At 39.4% G+C, this 24,785-nt stretch overlaps 1 protein-coding gene across 4 annotated transcripts in view; it reads left to right on the forward strand.

Annotated features, from left to right (window-relative positions):
• Positions 1-24,785, forward strand: part of oxr1a (oxidation resistance 1a) — a 135,894-nt gene that overhangs the window by 30,476 nt on the left and 80,633 nt on the right. For all 4 annotated transcript variants that reach the window (XR_009674919.1, XM_061051256.1, XM_061051255.1 and 1 more), the window contains exon 2: positions 11,997-12,190. Coding sequence is in view for 3 of the 4 variants with exons in the window: in XM_061051256.1 (XP_060907239.1) it covers positions 11,997-12,190 (194 nt within the window). In the remaining variant the exon portion in view is untranslated. The remainder of the gene's footprint in view (positions 1-11,996; positions 12,191-24,785) is intronic.

The raw sequence follows: 24,785 nt of genomic DNA on the forward strand, positions 1-24,785 counted from the left end.
AGGCCCAGTATGGATCAATTCAATAAATTGCTTTCAATTTTTTGAACAAGGGGTAGTAAGTTTAAATTCATCACAATAAGTGATGGAAGCCATTTAAATCGCCAGTTACTGCAAATACTAGGGGGGAATAATTTAGACAAAGGCATAGCTTCAGACTTCGACCAGTTAATTTTATATCCTAACATATACAGTATGTGAAAATCGTCCACATATAAAAGTAATTTATGTTTACAATTTATGTAACTTTTGCTGCTTTGCTAAAGTGCTCATGATGGATAGGCCGGATCTTTGTAACATAGCAATAAGTAAGGTCTTTTACCTGATTTTTGTAACATAACAATGAGTAAGGTCTTTTTACCTGCTCTTTTGTAATGTTAACAGACAATGAGTAAGGTATTTTACCTGCTTTTTGTAAAGTGTCTCGAGATAACACTTGTTATGAGTTGACGCTATACAAATAAAAATTGATTGATTGATTGATGTTCCTTTTGTCCTGAAGATATGCCTTTAATATTGGTATGGCATCTAATGGCTGATACCAAAGGCTCAAGGCACAGGGCAAAGATCAGGGGAGACAGGGGGCAGCCCTGTCTGGTTCCACGATTGAAAGGGCTAGAAATATTCCAGTTTGTAAGAACAGATGCCCTTGGACATGTATTCAACAGTTTAACCCATCTAATGTATGAATTACCAATCCTAGATTTCTCAAGTATTGTCAAAAGGTACTCCCACTCAATTCTATCAAAAGCTTTCTCTGTGTCCAGAGAGAAAGCCACCACTGGTTCTGAACTGTTCCTTATTTGCCATGCAAAATGTAATAACCTGCATAGATTATCAGCTGATGTCCACCCCCTGATAAATCCCACTTGATCAGAATTAATCAATGTAGGTAGATATCTCTCTAATCTTGTTGACAAGACCTTGGCTAGGATCTTAGCGTCAACATTTATCAAGGACACTGGTCTATAACTCCCACACAATTGTGGGTCTTTACCCTTATGAATCAATGTTATTATTGCATCTTGCATGCTTTCTGGGAGGCTTCCTCTCTGGAACGCATCTTGAAACACAGTAAGGAGCCTTGGAGCCAACAAATCTGAAAAAAACCTTTTAAAAGTCAGTGGGGAACCCATCACCACCAGAAGATTTCCCAGCACTAAGATCTGTGATTGCCTTTTGGATCTCTTCTAAGATGATGCAATCCCCCAGGTCCTCTACAGCTGACTAAGGTAACACAGGCAAATCAATCTCAGACAATAAATCACCGAATTCACAACTATTCCAGGTACCCTGTGAAGTATACAATTTCTGATAAAATAATTTAAATACGTTGATGATTTCTGTGTTATCTGTTATAGTTTTCCCTCCTTATCCCCGGAATCAAGGTTTGGTCTCGTTGTTGTTCAGCCTCTGAGCCAGTAATCTTCCTGCCCTCTCTCCCTGCTCGTAATATTTTTGTCTGCATCTATCAATCAATCAATCAATCAATTTTTATTTGTATAGCGTCAACTCATAACAAGTGTTATCTCGAGACACTTTACAAAAAGCAGGTAAAATACCTTACTCTTTGTCTGTTAACATTACAAAAGAGCAGGTAAAAAGACCTTACTCATCTTAGGAGCCTAAGAGAGCTCAAGAGCTCCCAGGAAAGTAGGTGGTTAGTGACTGAGATTTACAGATAGATACATGCAGTAATATGATGTACTGTATATGCACAGAGAGAGAGAGAGAGGAGCTCAAGGTGCCGGTAGTCTAAGCCTATAGCAGCATAACTAAGAGCTGGTCTACACCAGCGCCAGCCCTAACTATAATATTTATCAAAAAGGAAAGTTTTAAGTCTATTCTTAAAAATACAGACTGTGTCTGCCTCCCGGACCCCGTCTGAAAGGCGGTTCCAGAGGAGAGGAGCCCGATAACTGAAGGCTTTATCTCCCATAGTACACTTAGAGACTGTAGGTACCACTAGTAGGCCTGCATTCTGGGACCGTAATGTTCTCGAGGGGCAGTACGGCACTAGTAGCTCCTTAAGATAAGATGGTGCCTGGCCATTTAGAGCTTTGTAAGTGAGAAGAAGGATCTTGAATTCTATTCTAGACTGTATAGGGAGCCAGTGCAGAGAAGCCAACACAGGAGTAATGTGGTCCCTTTTCCTAGTTCTAGTCAGTACACGAGCTGCAGCGTTCTGGACTAGTTGAAGAGTCTTTAGAGACTTACCAGAGCACCCTGACAAAAGAGAGTTACAATAATCCAATCTGGAGGTAACAAATGCATGAACTAGTTTTTCTGCATCATTTTGCGACAGGATATTCCTGATCTTGGCTATATTACGAAGGTGAAAATAGGCTGTTCTTGAAATTTGCCTGATGTGAGAGCTAAAGGACATATCTTGATCAAATAGAACTCCTAGATTCCTAACAGTGGTGCTAGATGCCAGGCTAATGTCATTAAGGACAGTCAAATCACTAGAAAAAGTCTCTGAGGTTTTTAGGGCCTAGCACAATAACTTCAGTCTTGTCTGAGTTAAGTAGCAAAACATTTCTGATCATCCAGGTCCTAACGTCCTTAAGGCACGTTTCTAGCTTACATAACTGACTGGTGCCATCGGGCTTCATTGATACATAAAGCTGAGTATCGTCTGCATAACAATGAAACTGTATGGAGTGTTTCCTCATAATATTTCCCAGAGGAAGCATATATAATGTAAAGAGAATTGGTCCAAGCACTGAACCTTGTGGGACTCCATGGCAAACTTTGGTGTGCATAGAGGACTCATCATTAACATGTACAAACTGAGATCGGTATGATAAGTAGGATTCAAACCAACTTAAAGCAGTCCCTGTAATTCCAAGTAAATGTTCTAGTCTGTATAATAGGATCTGATGGTCAATAGTGTCAAAAGCAGCACGAAGATCTACCAAGACAAGCACAGAGAGAAGTCCCCTCTCTGAAGCTAGAAGTAGATCGTTTGTAACTTTAACTAGTGCAGTCTCAGTGCTATGGTGGACTCTAAATCCTGACTGAAACTCCTCAAATAAACTGTTGTCATGGAGAAAGTCACACAGCTGATTAGCTACCACTTTCTCCAGGATCTTTGAGATAAAAGGAAGGTTGGATATAGGCCTATAGTTAGCTAGAATTCCTGAATCTAGAGTAGGCTTTTTAAGTAGAGGTTTGATTACCGCTACTTTAAATGACTGTGGTACATAGCCTGCCAGTAAAGACAAATTGATCATATCTAATATAGAGTTGCTAACTAAGGGAAAGACTTCCTTAAACAGCTTGGTTGGGATTGGGTCTAAAAGACAGGTTGACAGTTTCGACGCAGAAATAATGGAATTGAGTTCTGAAAGGTCGATTGGAGAAAAACAGTCTAGACTAATATCTGGTCCTGGAACTGTCTCTGCCGTATCAGACGTATCTGCACCAGGTAAGGGCAGGAGGTTACTAATTTTGTCTCTGATGTCTAGAATTTTGTTGTTGAAAAAGCTCAGGAAATCATTACTGCTGAGGGCTAAAGGAATACAAGGCTCAATGGAGCCTCTAAAATCTAAACAACAAAAACGCTGCCCTTTGTTGCATTATAGAATTTCACTCAAACTTCAACCTGCTTAAGCTATTAAATACAGTTTGGTCCCCATGGTCAGCATTTTTATTTTCAAGGTTCTTTATTTCTATTTCAAGTCTAATGAGCTGATCAGATGCCTGTTCTTTTAGGCAAGATGAATGCTGTATTAATCTACCCCTTAGGTATGCCTTAAATCCATCCCAGACCAGCCCCCGATTATTCACTGTCCCTTCATTAATTTGCCAATATTCTAATATTTGTTGTCTAATAAGGCCACACGAATGACTGTTTTGGAGCTGGGATATATTAAATGTCCAGTGAGTGGTGTGTTTTGTATTTTTATCCTTATATGGTATTATCTTATCCAATGTTCCCTATAGATGTCTTTTTTCTACAAATGACACAAGCTGTTTTGATATTAAACAATAATCAATTTTAGAATTTGATGCATGGGAATTAGAAAATAAGGTATATTCCCTCATTTCAGGATTTAAGAGCCTCCACACATCCACCAGACAAAGTTCTTCTGAGATGTTATCTATAGTTACCTGGGACTTTTGAATGGGCTTAGGTCTGCCTGCATCACCTGGTCCGTCTAAAGCATTGTGTCTAACTTGATTAAAATCACTACCAATTATTATATTAGTATTAACCACATTGTGTATAGTTGTTTTTAACTCGTAAAAAAACTCAGGAGAGTCTGTATTAGGGGCATATATATTTACTAATGAACATCTTATTACCTTTAGGTCTATGTCTAAGTGCTACCCATCTCCCCTCTGCATCAGTTTTCTGATCATACACTTTGGTGATAACATTTTTGCTGATTGCTGACTGGAAGATGTGCTGTAAAAAATCTGACCGACCCAGTCCCCTTTTAGATTCTTCTGAATCACTATGTGTCTCCTGCAGGAGAGCTATGTTTGTTTCCTTTTGTTCAAGATACATTCGAATTGTTCTCCTTTTAGTAGCAAGGTTAGCCCCCTTAACATTCCAGGTTACTATTTTTAGTGTTCCTGTCATATTGAAGATTTAATTGAATAAATAACCCGAGTCCACCTCAAAGATAACCATACAGTACATATTTCCTCTTCCGTATCATGCTCTGTGCTTGCAAAAATAATGACTTGTTGTATTGTCATAAAACTAAGAGAACAAGAATGTACCAAACTATTTCTGATTTGAAATAGAGGAAAATAAAATTTAAATAAAACCGCAAGCGTTGATGAAGGGCCTTCGCACCCCTGTGGATGTCGGGGTGTGTCGCGACCGCGGGAGTGCAGCAGCAGCGGAACATGGCAAAGCAGCAGGCCGTGCAGTTCGATATGTGTGAAAGTCGTAGTACTGGCATGTTGAAATAGGCAACGTAATGAAGATCACATAAAATTGTGACGTAAAGCAGTTCACGGCTGGCACTGTCATGATAGCTATGACATTTGGAGGAAATTGAGCTTTGTATATAGGATGTACTTACTCTTTGCAATAGGGGGCGCTATGGTTGAAGTTGACTATTGTTATGTGAATGTGTTCAGAGGCCAACCCTGATGTGAAATTTCAATCAGATCAGAAAAAGTATCTGAGATGCAGTACCGCCCCTTTCCAGTGGGGGCGCTATGTTAATGACAAAATTGTATTAGGTTAGATGTGATCAGGCCAGTACTGACATTGTTCATGTGAAATATGGTGAAAGTCTGACATTGTATATAGGATGTAGTACTTACTCTTTGCAGTAGGGGGAGCTATTGTTAAAGTTGACTATTGTTATGTCAATGTGTTCAGAGGCCAACCCTGATCATACATGTGAAATTTGAATAAGATTAGATAAAGTATATAGGATTTAGTACTTATTCCTTGCAGTAAGAGGCGCTATGGTTAAAGTTGACTATTGTTATGTCTATGTGTTCAGAGGCCAACCCTGATCATACAAGTGAAATTTCAATCAGATCAGACAAAGTATATAGGATGTAGTACTTAGTACTTGCATTAGGGGGCACTATGGTTGAAGTTGACTATTGTTATGTCAATGTGTTCAGAGGCCAACCCTGATCATACCTGTGTAATTTGAGGCAGATCAGACAAAGTACATGAGAGTTACAGCCACTTCCTGTTTGATGGCGAATGATGCATCCGTATGGCGAGAGCGTTAGACGTAGGTGTTTGAGCTTGAAAGTGTTGTATGGCCAAGGTATTTGAATGGTCCTCACCAATTCTGAGCGGGAAATGAGCTATCTTGTAGCAATGGCTAATGCTAACTGAGAAGCAGTAACTTCCTGTTGTCAACAGGTGGCGCTGTGACTAAGCAAAAAAATTCAATCATGGATGATGCATGAGAAATTTTAATATGATTGAACACTGCATGGCAGAGATATAACCATTTACTTTTTTGGCAAGTTGCCAAAATGCACATCAAACTTTGAACGCACGCCATAGCCACGCCCTTTGACAAAATAACGTGCAGAGCACAACGGGATATGTTGATCACTAGAACACACTGACACTAAGTTTGCATCCAACGGCTGAACGCTTTCGGACTAGCATTATTTTTCGCTTCTGCCAGTCTTTATTTTTATACATCTGTTTATGTATTTCACTTTTACTTAAACTGTATTTCTGGGTTAGGGATATGCTTTCAACACAATATGCACAGAAATATACATAAACTTATACTTGTCATTAATTACATGCAAAAATTCTCAAAACTACAAAATAAACATTTGTGTGTTATTATTCTTTTCACAAATATAAAATAATTTGGTTCTGCTACTTAGAGCTTCTTATCAATGCAATACAGTTGCAAACAGGTTTCCAGTTTAACTGAATAAAAGTTAAATTCTCGCTTAGCATTATGCTAACAAATAACATGGGAAATCCCGTAGAGAAACAGTGAAGCTAGCGGAGTTAGCGCTACACTTTTTACATGAATATAAGTACAAAATATGAAAACGAACAGTCTTCATGAACCCACGGTTACTTTAAGAGATATACAGGAGCTTTACAAAACTAGCAAAAGAGCATGGGAGCTAGGGACAAGCCATGACAGACATAGGCTATATGAACGTGGCGGTGAGCTAAGCTGGCGCTCATGAGCATCATAGCTAAAGTACCTTAAAACCTTCAAAACAAATTTAAAACACATCCTGACACACACTAAAGGATGGTGTTACCTTCCACATGCTATAGAAGAATATAGACCACATGTACCTATGTGATTTGTGACATTTACTCACTGGTAAATAACAGGGAAATAATGAGACAACCACAGGTAGCCTATAGTGTTTCCTTTCCTTGCTTCTGCCAGTATGAAGGTGAGGGGTGCGTTCGAATTGTCCCTCCTATCTCCTTTCACTATCCACTTTACCTTAACCCCGGAAGCATTTAAGTGGCGGCCATGATAAGAGCCGTTCGAATTCTCTAAAAGTTAAGGAAAGGTGGGTCAGTGCTTCCTTTATAACCTCCTTTAGCATAGGATACACTGGACCATCCTTTACGAAAGGAGATGAGATATGCCGCCCCACAATTCCTTGCGGCCCCAACATTTAAAGCAAGTCGCGCATCTGACTGTTCACGGAAATGAACGATGATCGTAAAGTGACACAGATCATGTAAGGGATAAAAAGATAAGAGACATTTTTATCAAGATGATGTTTTATTCAACATATTTCATTCACTTAAGAATGCTTTGTGCAGTTGTACATTTGTATGCTTCAAACATTATGTGCAGGTTATATCTTACATAAATGTAACAATTCATTTCATACAGTCATATTTATTTTGATGCTGATTTCGAGATCGCCTTTCCCTAAGTCCTTTATGAATTCTCCTAACATCTTTCCTTGACCTCATGACGTTTCCCCGGGGTTAAGGTAAAGTTGATAGTGAAAGGAGATAGGAGGGACAATTCGAATGCACCCGAGGGCTACGGAGCACACTGAGCTGTCTCACTTGGAGGATATGCCTCCTTGTGGAACAAATTGGAACCACACTCTAAATTTAAATATTTCAATCATGGATAGTCACCAAAAGATGGCAGCATTGTTTTAATTGTACAGCTCTTATTTAAATCATGGATGTGTTGAGCTAAATCAGCCTCTCTAGTCACCACAAGATGGCAGCATTGCCTTAATTTTAGAGCGGGCCCTGTAGCCTATCATGCATGAGACATTTGAAACTAACTTGACTTTAGAGCGTTATTAACCCCTCTTCCCGACATGATAGCATGTCATGTGGTACCAATGGATGCAGTATATCGTGGACTTTCATTAGATACCGGTATATCCCCTCTAACTTTAGAATTGAGCCCGCGACGCCGTCCGAAAAATAGTAACATTTATGTCAGCTGAGGGCACACTAAGATTAGACAACAAGTTAACCGTTCGCGATAGCTAGCTAACGAAATGACTGCTAGCTAACTGGTAAACCGTTAGCGGTGAAATTGCTTGGTTGACTAATGTAACATAACGGTCTTATAAGTTTAGCTAGTTAGCCGTTAGCTAGCGAGAGTTACAGCCACTTCCTCTTCATGGCGATGTGATTTGTGGACTTCCTGTTGGATATTGAGCATGGGTGCAAGAGGGTTTATTGTAGGTGTTGAATTTAGTTTCTGGTATCTTGCAGGGTGCTTAGCTATCCTTTATCGTCCTGTAGTTCTTCTATGTGGATGTTGCAGCGGTCAACGTAGTGTCCAGATGAATGCCTGCGTCTCAGCTGGGGTCGTGCATAGATGTGTCTGGTTATCCATCGAGATCCGAAGCATGTCTGGGTAAAGGATGGCATAGGAGACATCCTTCATCATTCGGAGTTGGTGTTTGACTTCATCATATTTTTTTCAATTCTGTACTTTCTTTAGATAGGTCTTGTCTGAAGTATATGCGCTTGTCCCGCCATTCAACACTTACTTTCTCACGAGTGGCTTGCAGCACCCCGTCCCTCGTGCTGAATCGGGGAAATTAGACCAGGCTTAGTTCCGCACCTGTGGGCTCGTTCAATCTCAAATCCTTTATCAATGTCCAAACCAAGTCCTTCTTCCAACAATATACCCACAAATATGTGCATGTCTCTTTTCTCAGAGTTTTCCAAAACACCAACTATACGGACATTTTTGTGGCACACCGCGTCTTCCGAATAAGTCACACTCTCTTGGAATTGTGTCACTTTTTTCACGACTTCAGTTTCTGTTTTCTCCATTAAGTTGCATCCGTCTTCCAAAGTAGAGATGCGGGTTTAAGTCTATGTAATTCTTTTTAAATATCTGTATTTTTCTTTGGCCAAAAGAGCATACTATGCGAGGCTTTTATTTTACTGAAACTGACTAACTGTTATTGTATATCAAAGTGCTGCAAATAGCTGTAACAAATGCGCTAACAGCAAATACACAAAAATAGGGCTATGTGCAATTACACCAGCACTTTAAAGTTACAAGCTCTAGGGCAAATGTGCAATTTACATCAGTACCTCATTATCATGTACAATACACACTTTTGCACTTTAATACTTTGGCACTTTACATCCTGTAGCAGGCACTTTAAGCACTTTATGGACTTAAACTCTGAGGTCACTATATCCTGGTTTGTTTTGTACAACATTGCTCAGCCACTTTTTATGCTTTTATGTGCCTCTATCAAGTAATGCACAGTTTATGATGTTTGATGATTACTTGTTTTTTGTTTTTTGCTTGCCATTGTGGTTATGCACATTTGTATACATGAGAAGATCATAGCTGAAGTTTACACAGAGAATTAAAGCTTCAGGGTTACCTGAGTCAGTAATGTTGTGTTCATGGTAGGGATATTAGAAAGCACAATGCTGTTGACTAGTCAGCTCTGAGGATGGTCACAAGTTCTTAAGAGGCTTTGGGGCAAAAATGAACTTCTGATGGTACACAAAGTGTTTGAAATGAAAAAGCTGTGACACATTTGTATATACTTGTCCCGGAGTTGATGTGTGCAGAGTCCCTCATGAGCTCACACAGCTGATCCGTGACAGCTAGTGACTAGGACATTGTTACCACAGAACAGGGCCTGAGGCAGCTGAAATGTCAGCATCACACAACCTGTAAACAAAGGACAATGCTAACCTTACAAGACTTAAATATACTGCAGCAAGATTAAAAAAAAACACAAACATTAACTTAGTTTAAGTTCAAAGAAGTTAAAAGAAGACAAAATTGTTGTGCTTTAAACTGCTAAGTATTTTTTCAAACATCTTACTTATTATTTAAAAGTAGGTTTCCAAACTGTTTGACTTGACTTATGACTTGAAACAGATGTTTCCATTCCAATAAGATTTAATCAACAACATACTCCTGCAAATGAAATTCTCTCCAAAATTCTCTCCATCAGATTTTTATAAAGCAGAATTTTAAACTTCAGATACCCAAAACCTCTTTCAATAAACTCCAAAATAGAATGTCCTAAGCATAACTTTATTTTGTTTAACACGCAGGATTGTAATAGCCATTTTTTATGACCTTGTACAAAAATGAATAATTTTTCATTTTCAATTATTACCCACTATGTTGTTATCCTCTCTGTCCAACTCTAGTCTTCAACAGCCAAGACAGCGGCAGCAGGAGCAGCAGGTCTCTACTACTCAATCATTCCACAACTCACTATGTGCCAGATAGACAGGCATCGTCCTCAGAATATTCATCAGCAAAATCTGAACTATCGAGCTAAATTCATCTACCTTTGTTTAGCTTTGTAAAAGATCCACCACATGCAGCATTTAAAAGAAAAACAAATTTAAAATGAATATTTTTCAAAATAGAATGCAGTCCATTTAAAACTGTTTAGTTTAGGTGTATATATTTGTAGACATTTGTTTAGTGAGTTAACTTAATAAACTTAAAGGCTTTATATGCGATTTTTCACACTTAAATATAATAGAAATCAAGTATATCCTCTGAAAATAACTATGTGAGTAATGACTGTATACAATGGGTGTAACACCCGAGTCCCACTGTCTGTGATGTTTTCAGAGTTTTTTTTCTGTTTGTTGACATAGCCGGCCCGACGGCTGACTCCTCCCCTCGCGAATAAAAGTTGTTTAATTGAGGGACTAGAGAAAAGAAGAATAACATACTGTACTCACTGCTTAACTGTGTTTCTAGATCACGCTCATTTCAGGTAAATTTACATGCAGTGTTAAGATACGAGCATAATAAAGATCGCTAGCATTAGCATGCTAACCCACAATGCACCGCGAGTTGTTTTGGTTTCATGCTGGTGCTCAAGGGCGACATCTGCTGGATCAAAAAATCGCATATAAAGCCTTTAAGGAAACACTTCTGTGAAGGAGTACATTATTTCTCCTGGTATTATTGATTCACAGATTGGCCTTTTATGTTGGTCTTCTTCTCCAGATTACTTGGCTTTGTTTGTAAGGGAACACTCAAGTAATGGTCAACATGTCCATGGGGATTATTGTTTTCATTAGCCAGACACAATGTCATGTGGGCTGCTTTGGACCATCAGGGGGAGTGCCATTCGGTAAAACTAGGCAGAAAGTATCTGTTGACTTAAGCAGTTTTGTTGAAATGATTTAAAGTGTGTGTGAAGAATCTGAGTGGTTGGAATCTTGATTGCAGTTTCAGGACTGTGGCTAGATAGTGTAAGAGCCATTTTTCTACTAAACTGTACTCAGTTTTAACTGAATCATATTTTCTATTGTTTATAAGGTGCTTGTGTAAATGCATGTGCTTTTATATCTGTATAGTGTGAGAAGATATTTATGCTGCAGTGGATCTGTAATGTTCAGATATGCATGAATATGCAGGGTCTCAGTGATCACCATAAGGATCTTGAATTGTGATTCTGAATGTCATGGAAAGTTAGTTTTAAAAGTCATTATATCAGTTAAAGGAAACATTTTTGGCAAAGAGTAAAAAAGAAATTGCTGCTGCATACTAGACTGCTTGTAAATGATAAATAAATCAACGAATCAATCTTGTATATCGCCAAATTCAAAACAATTGTCATTTACAAAAGCAGCAGGCAAAAGACCTTACTCATTTTTATATTATCTATAAAAACCCAATATTAATCCAATCAACACAGCATTAAGCAACATTTAGCAAGGTGACAGTGGTAAGGAAAATCTTCCTTTAAGAGGCAGAAACCTCGAGCAGAACTAGACTCGTGTTGCACAGCCGTCTGCCAAAACTGTTGGACTTGAAATTGGGATCGAGGGAGATGCAGGAAGGAGAAGGACAGAAAGCATTATTAGTTTATTCATACGTATGAGTGTGTATGACTGGGAGTAGTTACTTCTGATGGTCAACATCTGCCATCAGTGTGTGAATGGGTAGATGTGACGAGGTGTAAAAGCGCTTTGAGTAGTCCATTTACCATCACAAACATGCAAAAGTGTTCTGCAATCTTAGAAAGATTGAAAATAATGTGTTCTGCTTTTGTGTCTTGCTTTTCCTCCACAGGCTGAAGAAGAAGTCTCAGTCTGTGGATATTGCCAGTCAAGGTTTTTCCCCGACTCTGGTGCCAGCCTCACCCCTTAACAAGGCTGCTGATCCTGTTGCCAAGACAACCAACATTCTTGCCGTGCAGGAAAAAAACACAACCAACTCCCATCGCAGTCCCCAGTGTGGTGAGCTGAAGAGAGGTTATACCATAGGTAAATAACACAGTAGATGGGATACTGATATGTCTGTTTGAAAAGCTACTTATGACTTACTGTACTGACAAGCCCATGCTACTGATAAGTCACTGTGTATGAGTCACAAGTACACTGATCAAAAAGATACAAAAGGGTTTGCTCATCAATGCCTTGTACAATGTTTTGATCTGAAGATTTAGTCTGGAAAAAACATGATTTCTTAAGTAAGATATCACATGAAGGTTGTACAATCTTTGGTTATATTAGGGTTGTCCCCGACTGAGGATTTACAAAGTCAAACCTGATTTGTCAGATTTTGCCTATAGTCGACTGACAGTCGAAATTTCTGTTCTTGTTTTTGTGTGCTCATTGATCCATATTCTCCTTTGAATTAGACATCATCATCATTGTCTTCCAGACTGAATGACATTTTATTCTATGATAGAACTTGATCTATCCTTTTTCTTTTGCCCTGATAACGATATTACACGTGACTGACTGATAAAACTGAATCAGTAGTTCTCATACTCTATCTGCTTTTCATATAAAGGAGGACAGAGAATGAATATTTTTTATAGTATGATTTAAAATGGTGCGCCTTTTGTTTGATTTTGGGGGGCCCTTAACCCAAATCATCAAGTAATCGACTATATGGGGTCACCTCTAGCTTATATTATATACCGACTCTGGTCTTTGAAAATATTTTTCAGAAATCCAATTTTGAAATGATTCCCAACAAACATCTTGTGTATTCACAAATAAAAACTGTGGGTGACTAACAGGGAAAAGAATGACGCGCAGCTGCAAATAATAATAATAATAATACATTGGTTTTATATAGCACTTTTCTGAAGACTCAAAGACGCTTTGACAAAAACATAAAACAATAAAACAAAACAAAAAACAACGAGGACAGTACAACGAAGATGTAATGTAGGGGAGGGGGGAAGTTAGTGGTTGTAGGCAGTGATGAAGAGGTGAGTTTTGAGGGATTTCTTGAAGGAGGTGAGTGTGGGGGAGTCTCTGATGTTATTTGGGAGTGAGTGCAGATGAAGCAACATAGTTTGGAATACATAGCTAAAATAAGAATATTTGCCTATATCAATGCTATATTTAGGTGGACAGAATCACAATATCAACAAAAGAACGAAAAAGAACACACAGCCGAACAGAAAAAAATGGAGATTAAACATTCAGGTGCAATTTATGTTCATGCACCGATGGTAAAGAATAAACAACAACCACTGATTATTGGGGCCGATAATCTGTATCTGTGTTTTATTTACTTTGGCTCTGCTGCATGTGCATCCTTCCCTCTGGGTTTGTTTTGACTTACAACTCTGTCTCAACTCATGTCCCGCCCACAACACTATCTTATTGGCTAGACATTCTCACATCAGCTCCCTCTGACTTTCTGCGGATAAAATACTTGGGGACTGGTAAGAGAAACAGAGTAAAATATTCAGCTTCACAGCGTTCACACATGCAACTCACTTAGAAAAACTTAAGCTTTTCAAGAGTTTTGTGCAAGTTCGAACAAGGTGTCCTCTAGCATGTCACTGAACTCCAATTTTCCTAGAGGGCAGGCTATGCTGGGTGTGAAGATGTGGAATAATTAGATCAGCACTGATTGGACAGATTGGTGCTTCATAGCAGCCTCTGTCATCAGTGTGTGAATTTGCATGTGCATGTGAAAGGGTCAAAATAGCTGGTTCAGACCAAACTATGACCACATACTGTGTAAGTGTAACAACCCAAGAGCGACCAACTGCTGTGGTATGACTAATTATTTTATTTGATCCTCACTCAAGCAGGGATGAACCAATGCTAGGTGACCAATACACTAAGAGCCTGATTTACTAAGATCTCAATTAAAGAGTACTAAATTGCCTGTTCACTCCATACGTTCATGTTTGGTTGGTGGGCGTTTTGCAGGTGATCTACTAAGAAAATTTGCGTGAATGACAACAGGTGCAAACCTTGTGGAGGCTGTACTATATAAGTTAGGCTTTTGCGTGTTCTACTGGTTTACGTCACAGAGAGTTTGGACGGAAAGCAGGACAACTGCAAGCGCAAAATAGGTATTAGTGGAAAAAGCAAATAAACGTACAGTATTTTCAAGTTATAGCAAATACATCTGAATATTACAAAAAGTAAAATTTGGCTTATAAGAAAACCTCAGCATTAAACAGGGCCTCTCTTTTCTACCCTCCAGCTTTTGAATGAATTGTCATACATTGTGCAGGAGGTGTGAGCTGTGTCCTCTGTGGCGCTCAGGCGCAACACTCGGCACATTGTTGAGCAGCAGACAGCTGGCCAGTGCTGCGCGCCGTCAGTAGATCAGATAGCACATTTTTTGGTGGTATCAAGTTTGCACACGTTTTAAGACACGCAAACCTTTAGTAAATCAGGCCCTGACTGCTCTAATCTCTCACCAAGACTTTCTTTTTTTCTGCTCCAGCCATCTGCATGGTTTGCTTTGTAAGCCCAGGATAATGGATACACTGCATTATAAGCCAAGTAATATAAATAGACATTGGGTATTCCTAATCCGTCCTTGTCCCTGGGTACAGCTAACTTGTTAAGGCTCATTTTGTTTTTTTTTCTCTTTCCATAAGAACCTTGAAAATAATATACGTATCTCATTGACCCATTTCTGAGGAAATTTTAATGGAATTGATAAAAAAAAATGAATGTTGGCTTTGGAAATAAGATAAGATAAAACTTTATTGATCCCCCATTGGGGGAAATTTGGTTGTTACAACAGCTAAAAAAACAGAATTGGAATCCTCAAAAATAGCAAAAACATTATAAACACACATATTTACATTCATTAAATATAAGAAGAAAGATACAAAAGGAGTAAAATTATACTAGGAATATACACTATGTACACTTTCCCTTGTGGAAAGACAGAACAGTTATTTAAAAAAACACAGTGTGTAGCATTATGATACAGTCAGCTAAGACATTTTACATGTGAGTCATGTGGTGATGCTGTTAACCAGTCTTACTGCAGATGGGATGAACAATCTTTGGTAAACTCTTTCTTACAAGGTGGATATGACAGTCTGCTACTGAAGGAGCTGCTCAAAGCCCCCACAGTGTCATACAGGGGATGAGAGGGGTTGTCCATGATGGATGTCAGCTTCACTAACATCCTCCTCTCACCCACCTCCTCTACAGAGTCCAGGGGACAGTCAATACAGAACTGGCCCTCCTGACCAGCTTGATAAGTCTCTTCCTGTCTCTCTCTGTGCTCCCTCCTCCCCAGCAGGCTACAGCATACAAAAATTAAGACACCACCACAGTGTCATAAAAAGTCTGTAACAGAGTCCTGCACACTCCGAAGGACCTCAGTCTCCTCAGTAGGTGCAGTGAACTTTGACAATACTGGTAATACAGGGCTTGTTGTTTGGGAAAGCCCCCTTAATGTCCTCACCTTGTGGCTCTTGCTGGACACTTCAGTCATTATTTTCCATTAGCAGCTTTATAATTTTAATGGCACATACTTTTTGGAAACACCCTAGTGCTTCCTGCTTTCTTACAGTGCAGACGCTTTTCTTCTTGCGCTCTGCTTTGCTTACATTCTTTTGCTGATATCTTATTTTTTCTAAACCTAATTTAATCGACAGCCGGTTCTGGACATTTCCAAATCCTCAGGACTGCATTTTTTGATAGATACAGGGGATCTTTAGCCATATTTAAAAAAAAATTTGACCTCTGCATCACTACACGACTGTGGCCTGACAAGAGCACAAGCCTGTGCTGCAGTACTTTGAAACGCTGTACACAGCTAAAGCTAATCAGCAACAAGGTGCCTCCCTTCTCCAAGGACGATTACTACAAACTTCTTCAGAAAATTGCAGTGCTGGAGACAAAGATTCATCGCCTAGAAGTGAATGTGGAAGTGAACGGACTGTGCAGGAATGACACCACATTACCACTAACTCAGAATAGTGGACAAGAGCAAGCTAACACACGGCTAAGGAGCACAGAGACATCTACAATGACAAAGGTGGGCTCTGTTTTGTCTAACAAATCTATGAGTGGTAGTCCTCCTTGGAACTGTCTTGGTGCTAAGCCAAAGAAGAAATAATTTCTCTGGGAAATGGGAGGACAGATAACAGGCAGAGCACAGTGAGCTGAGATATGTGATGAGACCGGCTGGCCTGCACTACCTCCCCTGCAAAGTGCCTCTTCAACCCCTGTATCAAGAGGGACACAGCCGTGGACAGCTGCGAAAGGGAAGGTTAGCGACGAACCTCCACATCAAAACAGATGTGCCCCTCTGTTGCAGAGCCCTGGATCGTCATCTGGTTCTCCATCCTCAGACACCAGGGTAAGGACTGAAAACATATCAAAAAGTAAAAGGCTACAGGGAAAGCTAAAGCCTGGGCTTGAAACTCTGATTGTGGGTGACTTTGCTGTTAAAGATGTACAAAGGATGTGCGGTAAAAACACAGAAGTACTGTGTTTTCCCAGAGATATGGTCTCTGATTTAGCAGAAAGGATCCTGCATATTGTGGCTGAACACCCCTGTGAAGAATGTCATACTGCACATTGGGTCAAATGATGTCACAAAACAACAATCAGAAGTCTTGAAGCAGGACTTCACTGGTCTGCTGAAGATGGTCAGCCCCTTGGATGTGGATGTGTTTATCAGCGGTCCCATACCACCAGTCAGAAGAGCAGAGGAGAGATTCAGCAGGTTGTCTCCATCCACCTTCGACCCCCTCACCAACACCAACACCTGTGAAGTCTCACGCCCTTGCCCCCTCGATCCCCGATCAGATCATCATCTCCCTCCTCCCCCCACCTGGACTTCACTGACCAGATGAAGGAGCTGGTCAATGCTGGATTAAAAAGTACCCCCCGCCCTTCTCCCTTTTTCTCTTCCACAAACACCCGACGGCGCCCACCATTGCCCTTTCCGACATGGCTCTCACCCCCCCGCGGGTGCGTCATGTTTTGTCTCCTCAGCTTGATAAGGATGAAATGCAGAACATTCAGATTTTGCAAACTTGTCAAACTTAGCATCCATTCCTTTTGAACCACAACCTGTCCCAAAAACGTTAGCAGATGAAGCTTCTAGGACCCTAAAGCTGGCTCTACTAAACATTAGATCACTGGCAGGGAAATCATTTTTAATCAATGATTTTATTATTGAGCACAAGCTTGATTTTATGTTTTTAACTGAAACTTGGTTAGATCAAAATAACAGTGCAGCTGTTCTTATCGAGTCAAACCCTCCCAACTTCAGTTTTGTAAGCGAGGCTAGAGTGCATAAAAGAGGAGGAGGAGTTGCAGTTTTGTTTAATGACTCCTTCCAATGTAAGCAATTATCTTTTGGAAATGTTGCTTCTTTTGAATATGTGGCCCTTCAGTCCACCCCCAGAGCTAAATGTTCCTAAATATTTACAGGCCGCCTAAATACTGTGCAAACTTTTTCGATGATTTCACTGAACTGCTGTCTGTGATCTGTATTGACTTTGACTGTGTTATTATTGTTGGTGATTTTAACATCCATGTTGATAACCCCCAGGACAGAGGGACTAAAGAACTGTTTCACACTCTTGATAGCTTTGGGCTGACTCAGCACGTGACAGAGCCCACACACAACAGAGGGCACACTCTGGACTTAATCATCTCCAAGGGCTTGGACATCTCCAAGGTTCTTGTTTCAGATGTTGCCCTCTCTGATCACTCCTGTGTTTTATTTGAGAGTACTATGTCAGTGTACAAAAGTATTCAAACAGTGTAAGTGATCACAAAACGGTGTATCACTGAAAACACCAGTGAAATATTTAACCAGGTTTTCTCTTCCACAGCTGCCCTGTCCTGGGGCTCAGTCAGTGAGTTGGTAGATAATTTCAATTCTAAAATCACAAATGTTATTGATTCCATTTCTCCCACTAAGGTGAAGGTTGTCTCTGGTAAGAAAAAATCTCCATGGAGAAATTCGACACTGGTAAGAATCGGAAAAAGAGATTGTCGAAAAGCTGAACGCAGGTGGCGTAAAACTAATCTCCAGATTCATTATGACATCTACAAAGAGAGACTTCACACTTATAATTCACAACTGAGGAATGCAAGGCAATCTTTCTTCTCTGACATCATCTAATAGGGACAATGCAATTTAACATAATTTCAATACAAAGCATGAAACTGATGTGCTGCATAAAGAGTATATAGCTATTGCTAATTTCCAACTCGTGTCCCCAGTTGGGCCTTTGTGTAAACAAACAGATTAAAATGTACAACATTCAGTTACATAAAACCCCATAACACGATATGAGGATACATTAAAATACATGTACAACAATACAAATGTTATAAACCAATAAACCAATAATAATGCTTGTGCCCTGTTTGCTTCTCTCGACAGGCTAACAAACCCTCCTGTGTCAGTAGCATCTGAATTTCATTCTACCAGGGCCTGTAATACATTTTCCACCTTCTTTACTGAAAAAAATCCAGAAAATTAGACAAACTGTCAGTAACTCATCATCAGGATCAGGATATGTGCTGTGTCCATTTAAAACCAACTTAAACACCATGATGCAATTTAATCAAATCAATCTTAAAAACCTGGAGGACATTATACAACAATTACATTCCTCCTCCTGCTGTCTTGATATTCTGCAAAGAGGTTTTTTTTTCAAAAAAGTTTCCCAAGTCATGGCTCCAGATCTGTTACAAATTGTAAACCTGTCTCTTCTCTCAAGTGTCTTCCCACAGGCCCTGAAAACAGCAGTCATCAAGCCACTATTAAAAAAGAACAATCTAGACAAGTCAATAATGAACAATTACAGGCCTATATCAAATCTTCCAGTTTTAAGTAAAATAATAGAAAAAGCTGTTTTTCAACAGTTAAATAACTTCTTGACATTGAACGACTGTTTTGATGTCTTCCAGTCAGGTTTTAGACAAAATCACAGCACTGAGACAGCTCTGGTGTGTTTAATGACATCCATTTAAACACAGACAGTGGCAGAACCTCAGTCTTAGTTTTACTTGATCTCAGTGCTGCGTTCGACACAGTTGACCACAATATATTACTCGACCGACTGGAAAACTTGGTGGGAGTTTCTGGCACAGTACTAAACTGGTTTGAATCCTACTTAAAGGACAGGGACTTCTTCGTGTCTATAGGTAACTAAAATTAAATAAAAACAAAAATTACTTGTGGAGTTCCCAAAGGTTCTATCCTGGGGCCTCTTCTGTTTAACCTCTACATGCTCCCACTAGCTCAGATTATAAAAGAAGTTATCATAACTACGCAGACGACACAGAAATATATATTACAATGTCGCCAGGCAACCATGGTCCCATAAAAGCACTGGGTAAATGCATAGAGCAAATCAATGAGTGGATGTGCAAAAAACTTCTCCAGCTAAACAAAGACAAAACTGAGGCTGTTGTTTTTGGAGCAAAGGAGGAGCGACTAAGAGTCAGCAATCAGCTTCAGTCAGTAAGACTTAAAACCACAGACCAGGCAAGAAATCTGGGTGTAGTGATGGACTCAGACCTCAATTTTAAAAGCCACATTAAGACAATTACAAAATCAGCCTACTATCACCTGAAGGACATATCAAGAATTAGAGGACTTGTGTCCCAGCAGGACCTTTAAAAACTTGTCCATGCTTTTATCTTCAGTCGTATTGATTACTGTAACAGTGTCTTTGCAGGTCTGCCTAAAAAATCAGTCAGACAACTGCAGCTGATCCAGAATGCTGCTGCTAGAGTCCTCACCAAAACCAAGAAAATGGATCAGATCAGTCCAGTTCTGAGGCCCTTACACTGGCTCCCAGTCTGTCAGAGAATAGACTTTAGAATCCTGCTGCTGGTTTATAAAGCGCTTAAAGGTTTAGGGCCAAAATACATGAGTGACCTCCTGATTAATTACGAACCATCCAGACCGCTCAGGTCGTCTGGGACAGGTCTGCTCTCTGTCCCCAGAGTCAGAACCAAATACGGAGAAGCAGCGTTCAGTTTCTATGCTCCTTATATCTGGAACAAACTCCCAGAAAACTGCAGGTCTGCTGAAACTCTCACCCCCAATTCACACATACTCTGTGCTAGCCGTGCACTACGTTGTACTTAGCTTCCACTCTAGTCAATCATTGTGTTCACACAGGGCGCGCTGCGGTCCGTCTCCGGCGCGTGCCACCAACGGCACTACGCTCTGCTCCGTTTCAAATACGCAGCAAGTCTATTTTCGCCAGAGTACGCTTCAGGCACGCGTTAAGCTGGACAGAATATGACAGCCCGGACAGGAAGTCAGACAAGGAAACGCACAGAGCATCCGGTCAATTTCAAAATAAAACACAATGTACAGACTCGCGATCGTATTTTTCATCACTTTATCAACATTAGGTCAAAACAGGAACCGAATGAACAACAATGCATCATCAGAAAGACAAAGCAACATGTTGTTTGCATGTTTTTCTCTTTATTCCCGCGGCATCTTGTAGTTCTCCTGTGATGTGTCATGGGTGCGCTCCGCTGCGCTGACGTCCCAGAAACGGATCCAGTGTGAATGGGCGCGAGCTGTCCGACGGAGCAAAACCGTGGAGCTGACGGACTGCGGCGCGCACGGAGTATGTGTGAATTGGGGGTCAGGTCTTTTAAATCAAGGTTGAAAACACACCTGTTTGAAGCTGCCTTTCATTAAACAATTTTAATAAGATTTTAAATCTTTAAATTTTAAAGATTTTTAAAGAACTTTTTATATTTTTACTTTATTTATTTCAATCAATTTCATTTGAATTATTTTTATTTGAACATATGTTCAGATTTAATAATTTCAGTGATTTTTAAATTTTCTATTTGAATGTTTCTTTTCTTTCCTCTGTCATGATGCTTTTGATGTCTTGTGTGAAGCACTTTGAATTGCCTTGTTGTTGAAATGTGCTATATAAATAAACTTGCCTTGCCTTGCCTTGCCTTGCCTTGATGTTGATCAAGGTATAATCCCAGTTTCACTGTGACCTTTGATCAGAAACTTTTTCAACAAGTCCAGTTTCTGAAGTTGCTCTTCCATGGTGGTTATTGACTCATGTGGTGGAGGACCATTGATATTTTAGAGTGGTCAGGTTCACTCGAGCTAAGATGCTTCATTCCAAGCTTGCTGTCGTGCTTTTTGACATTTTGTTGTATATTGTATCAATGCAATACTCTTAAATCCTCAATAGATTCATCCACATACAATTCCAGTTTGATACTGTATGCACAGGTTTGATCTCAACTCATGCTTAGTTTAGCAGCATGTTAGGGAAGGCTGGCCCAGAGAAGTGCTATATAGAAACCCACAAATAACTTGCTGCTTAAGTGGAGGAGATGAAAACATGCGCAAGTGAAGATAGTCTGATGTCTCAACTCTCAAGCTCATGAAAACAAAATGCATGCTGATTGCGTCATCAGAGCATCGGTAACCATTAGAGCTGCAGATATTCCTCTATAATTCCATTCGAATTTCTATGCTTTATCATTTTTAATATTCGAATTATATTCAAATTGTTTAATGCTAAAAATGTATTGGGCTGCTATATCCTATAGGCCAATTTTATTAATTACTACGGCAAACCTTGCGCCCATACTGCATTTTCTTTATCATGAAACTTTGGCACAGACTAATGTTCACTTGGATGTATGCATTGCCCATAGTATTTTTACTGGAGACATTTTTTTGTTGTTTTTACCCTGACGCCCTGTTTCTTTTTCCCCCTCTGTCTCTCGCGGTAAGGTGGGGGCTCTACATTGCACTGACACTCGCTTTTCAACACAGCTTTGTTGGCTTGTTGTATAAAGTGGAGATAACAAAATATTAATAATATCTTAATCTGTGATTGAAATGTTGTGCTTTGACCAGAGAGAACCTTTTTTGAGCCGTTTGTTGACAATCCTCTGAGTCTCTGAGTGCTGTGTTTATAATTATAAAGGGGAAATTCAGTTTTTACAGTCTGTCTAATGAACATGCTACACAACATAGGCTGAAATACACACACATGCACAAACAGGATCCTATGGACATGCACTAATGGAGAGGTCTCAGAGTGAGGAGGCTGCCCACAGCGAGCACTCCAGAGCAGTTTTGGGGTTTGATGCCTTGCTCAAGGGCACCTTGGCAGTGCTCAGGAGGTGGACTGGCACCTCTCCAGCTACCAGACCAATTTCTGGACTTGATCCGTGCCGGGACTTGAACCGGCGAGCCTCCGTTTCCCAACCCAAGTCCCTACAGACTGAGCTACTGCCGCCTACTGCTCCTCAATGCAAAGCACCATGCATCTGCATGTCCACCTTCAATAAAAAAGGACTAGATGTTTGCAAGGGGAAACTGAAATTCACAGAGCAAAGGATGAAATATTTAACAGATGCAGTGTGGACAGCCAGGGTGCGCGACGCAACACGACATATAGTGCTCGCGGGCTGTTGTTGGGGTAGTGGCCTAATTAAAGACAGAGCATTTCTGTTTTTCATAAAATACACCTAGGCTGACTACTTTTGTAAAACTGTCTAGGGAACATTTAACATCCTCACGTGAATTGATTCACTCGTTATCCAAAACATTTTAATCAGTTATTTATTTATAATGAAATTACATATTCCAATGGAAATTAAGCATTCAAATATTGTTATTATTTGTTATATTCAAATTATATTCAAATTAGAGGAAGCAATCAGGAGAAGACAGTCCTTCTTAGTCCTCAACAATCTCAGGAACATGTTGTTAAACTTACAGCAAACGGGGTTTATTTGTATTGGATAATGCATAGAATGAACTTGCAATGTTGTTTAACATATTATTATCTTGAATAGTGCAAACTTGAGAATTATATCTTGTAATATGAATGGTATAAATAATCAGGTTAATGTGGACATTTTTTTAAAACACTGAAAAATGCATTGGTTGGAGAGGTTTTTGGTGCAGGATAGTCTTGCACCAGTCTGCTGTGGCCATACTGTTCAACAAAAAAATGAATTTCAAAGTCAACAAGATACTAGGAGACCCATCCGGAAGATATATTTTTATTAATGGTTCATTAGAGTCAAACAATATCACCTTGGTACATATATGCATCTAATGAAGACAATCCATAATTTTTCAATAAGCTAGAAAATATACTGTCAGAATTTTGCAACTCAACAATAATTTTAGGAGGGGATCTAAACCTAACCTTAAATCCTCACATTGATAAAAGGGGAAATGCAAACCAACCTTAAAAATCTGCATTCTCTCTAAGTTTATGCAGAATTTAGATTTTCTTCTGGACATTTTCAGAACATTACATCATAATGTCAGAGATTACATTTTTTACTCAGACATAAAACCTTTTTAAGACTTGACTTTTTCCTGATCTCACAAGAAACAGCTAGTAGAGTAACACAGATATTTCTTTTTTTATCTCAGATCACAGCCCTATTCAGTTGGATTTAAGGCTGCATGTACCATCACTACAGTCCAAACAGTGTTAATAATTATCTCTTTGAAGTTCCAGAAATAAAAAAGAAAATAAGTGAATACATACATTCATTCATTAATATTAATAAAAACTCTATCTCTGACACTCCAAGGATATTGGAAGCTCTGAAATGTTGCCTTAGATGAGATTTGATTAAAGTTAGTAGTCTAAAGAATAGAAAGCTGCTCTAGGAGGAAAACAAATTGTTAACAGAAATCAATTCACTAAAAAATTCCCCTGAATGGATATGAGCACCAATCATGGGTGAACCTGTTTCAGCTTAAAGTGAAATATAATGATGTAATGAACAAAATTAACCCAAAAAAGGGGCAAAATTCAAGTAGCTATTGCTACTGCTCCAATATTCTCTGGACTCAGTTTCCCTAAAAAATGCCTGATCCGCACGTCCCTCTGCTTAACATGGCCACAAACCCCTCATCCTTCCACCTATAAATGCGTATTATGTACTTCTTTTGCAGAAACAGTTTGAACATAACCCTCCCTGCAGCAAGACACTTAACCCCAAGTTGCTCTTGCTGCTTCGTCATTGGCTTGTGAATGTGTATGAATGGATTAGTTACTACTACTGCTGCTGATGGACACTTTACATAGCAGCCTCAGTGTGTGATGGGTATGGCTGGGTAGGTGTGAACTCTGGTGTAAAAGCGCCTTGAGTAGTCGTAAGACTAGAAAAAAGCTACTGTATACAAGCGCAAGTCCATTTACCATTTATCGCTGCTGACCCCAATGACTGAGGACCTGTTTAGGAACTGCTATTCGCCAAGTTTTTATTTTATTTTTTCCCTAGTAGATATAACATTAAGTTACCATCTTTCCATTAGGTAATTTTAATGGTCATAAAATTTGAATTGGCAATTAATTTCATCACACTGATAGTAGCTTCAATGTTTGCAATGAATCCGAGCTGTAACTGTATTATAGCAAAAGAAACTGAATATATTTTTACACTTTTCATGTAAGTCTTTCAACAGTGAAATAAAGTGCTGACTGCAATCATTCATCAAAATTGCAACTGTAAAATAAGGCAGTGGTCATTTTCAGCTTTTTTTTGCCTTGGATCAGATATAGATAGAACAAATCAATGTTATAGAGGCAAGAATTAGCAATAGAACAAGGAGATTAGATTA

This window comes from Labrus mixtus, chromosome 11 (genome assembly GCF_963584025.1).
Source record: "Labrus mixtus chromosome 11, fLabMix1.1, whole genome shotgun sequence".
NCBI lineage: Eukaryota > Metazoa > Chordata > Actinopteri > Labriformes > Labridae > Labrus > Labrus mixtus.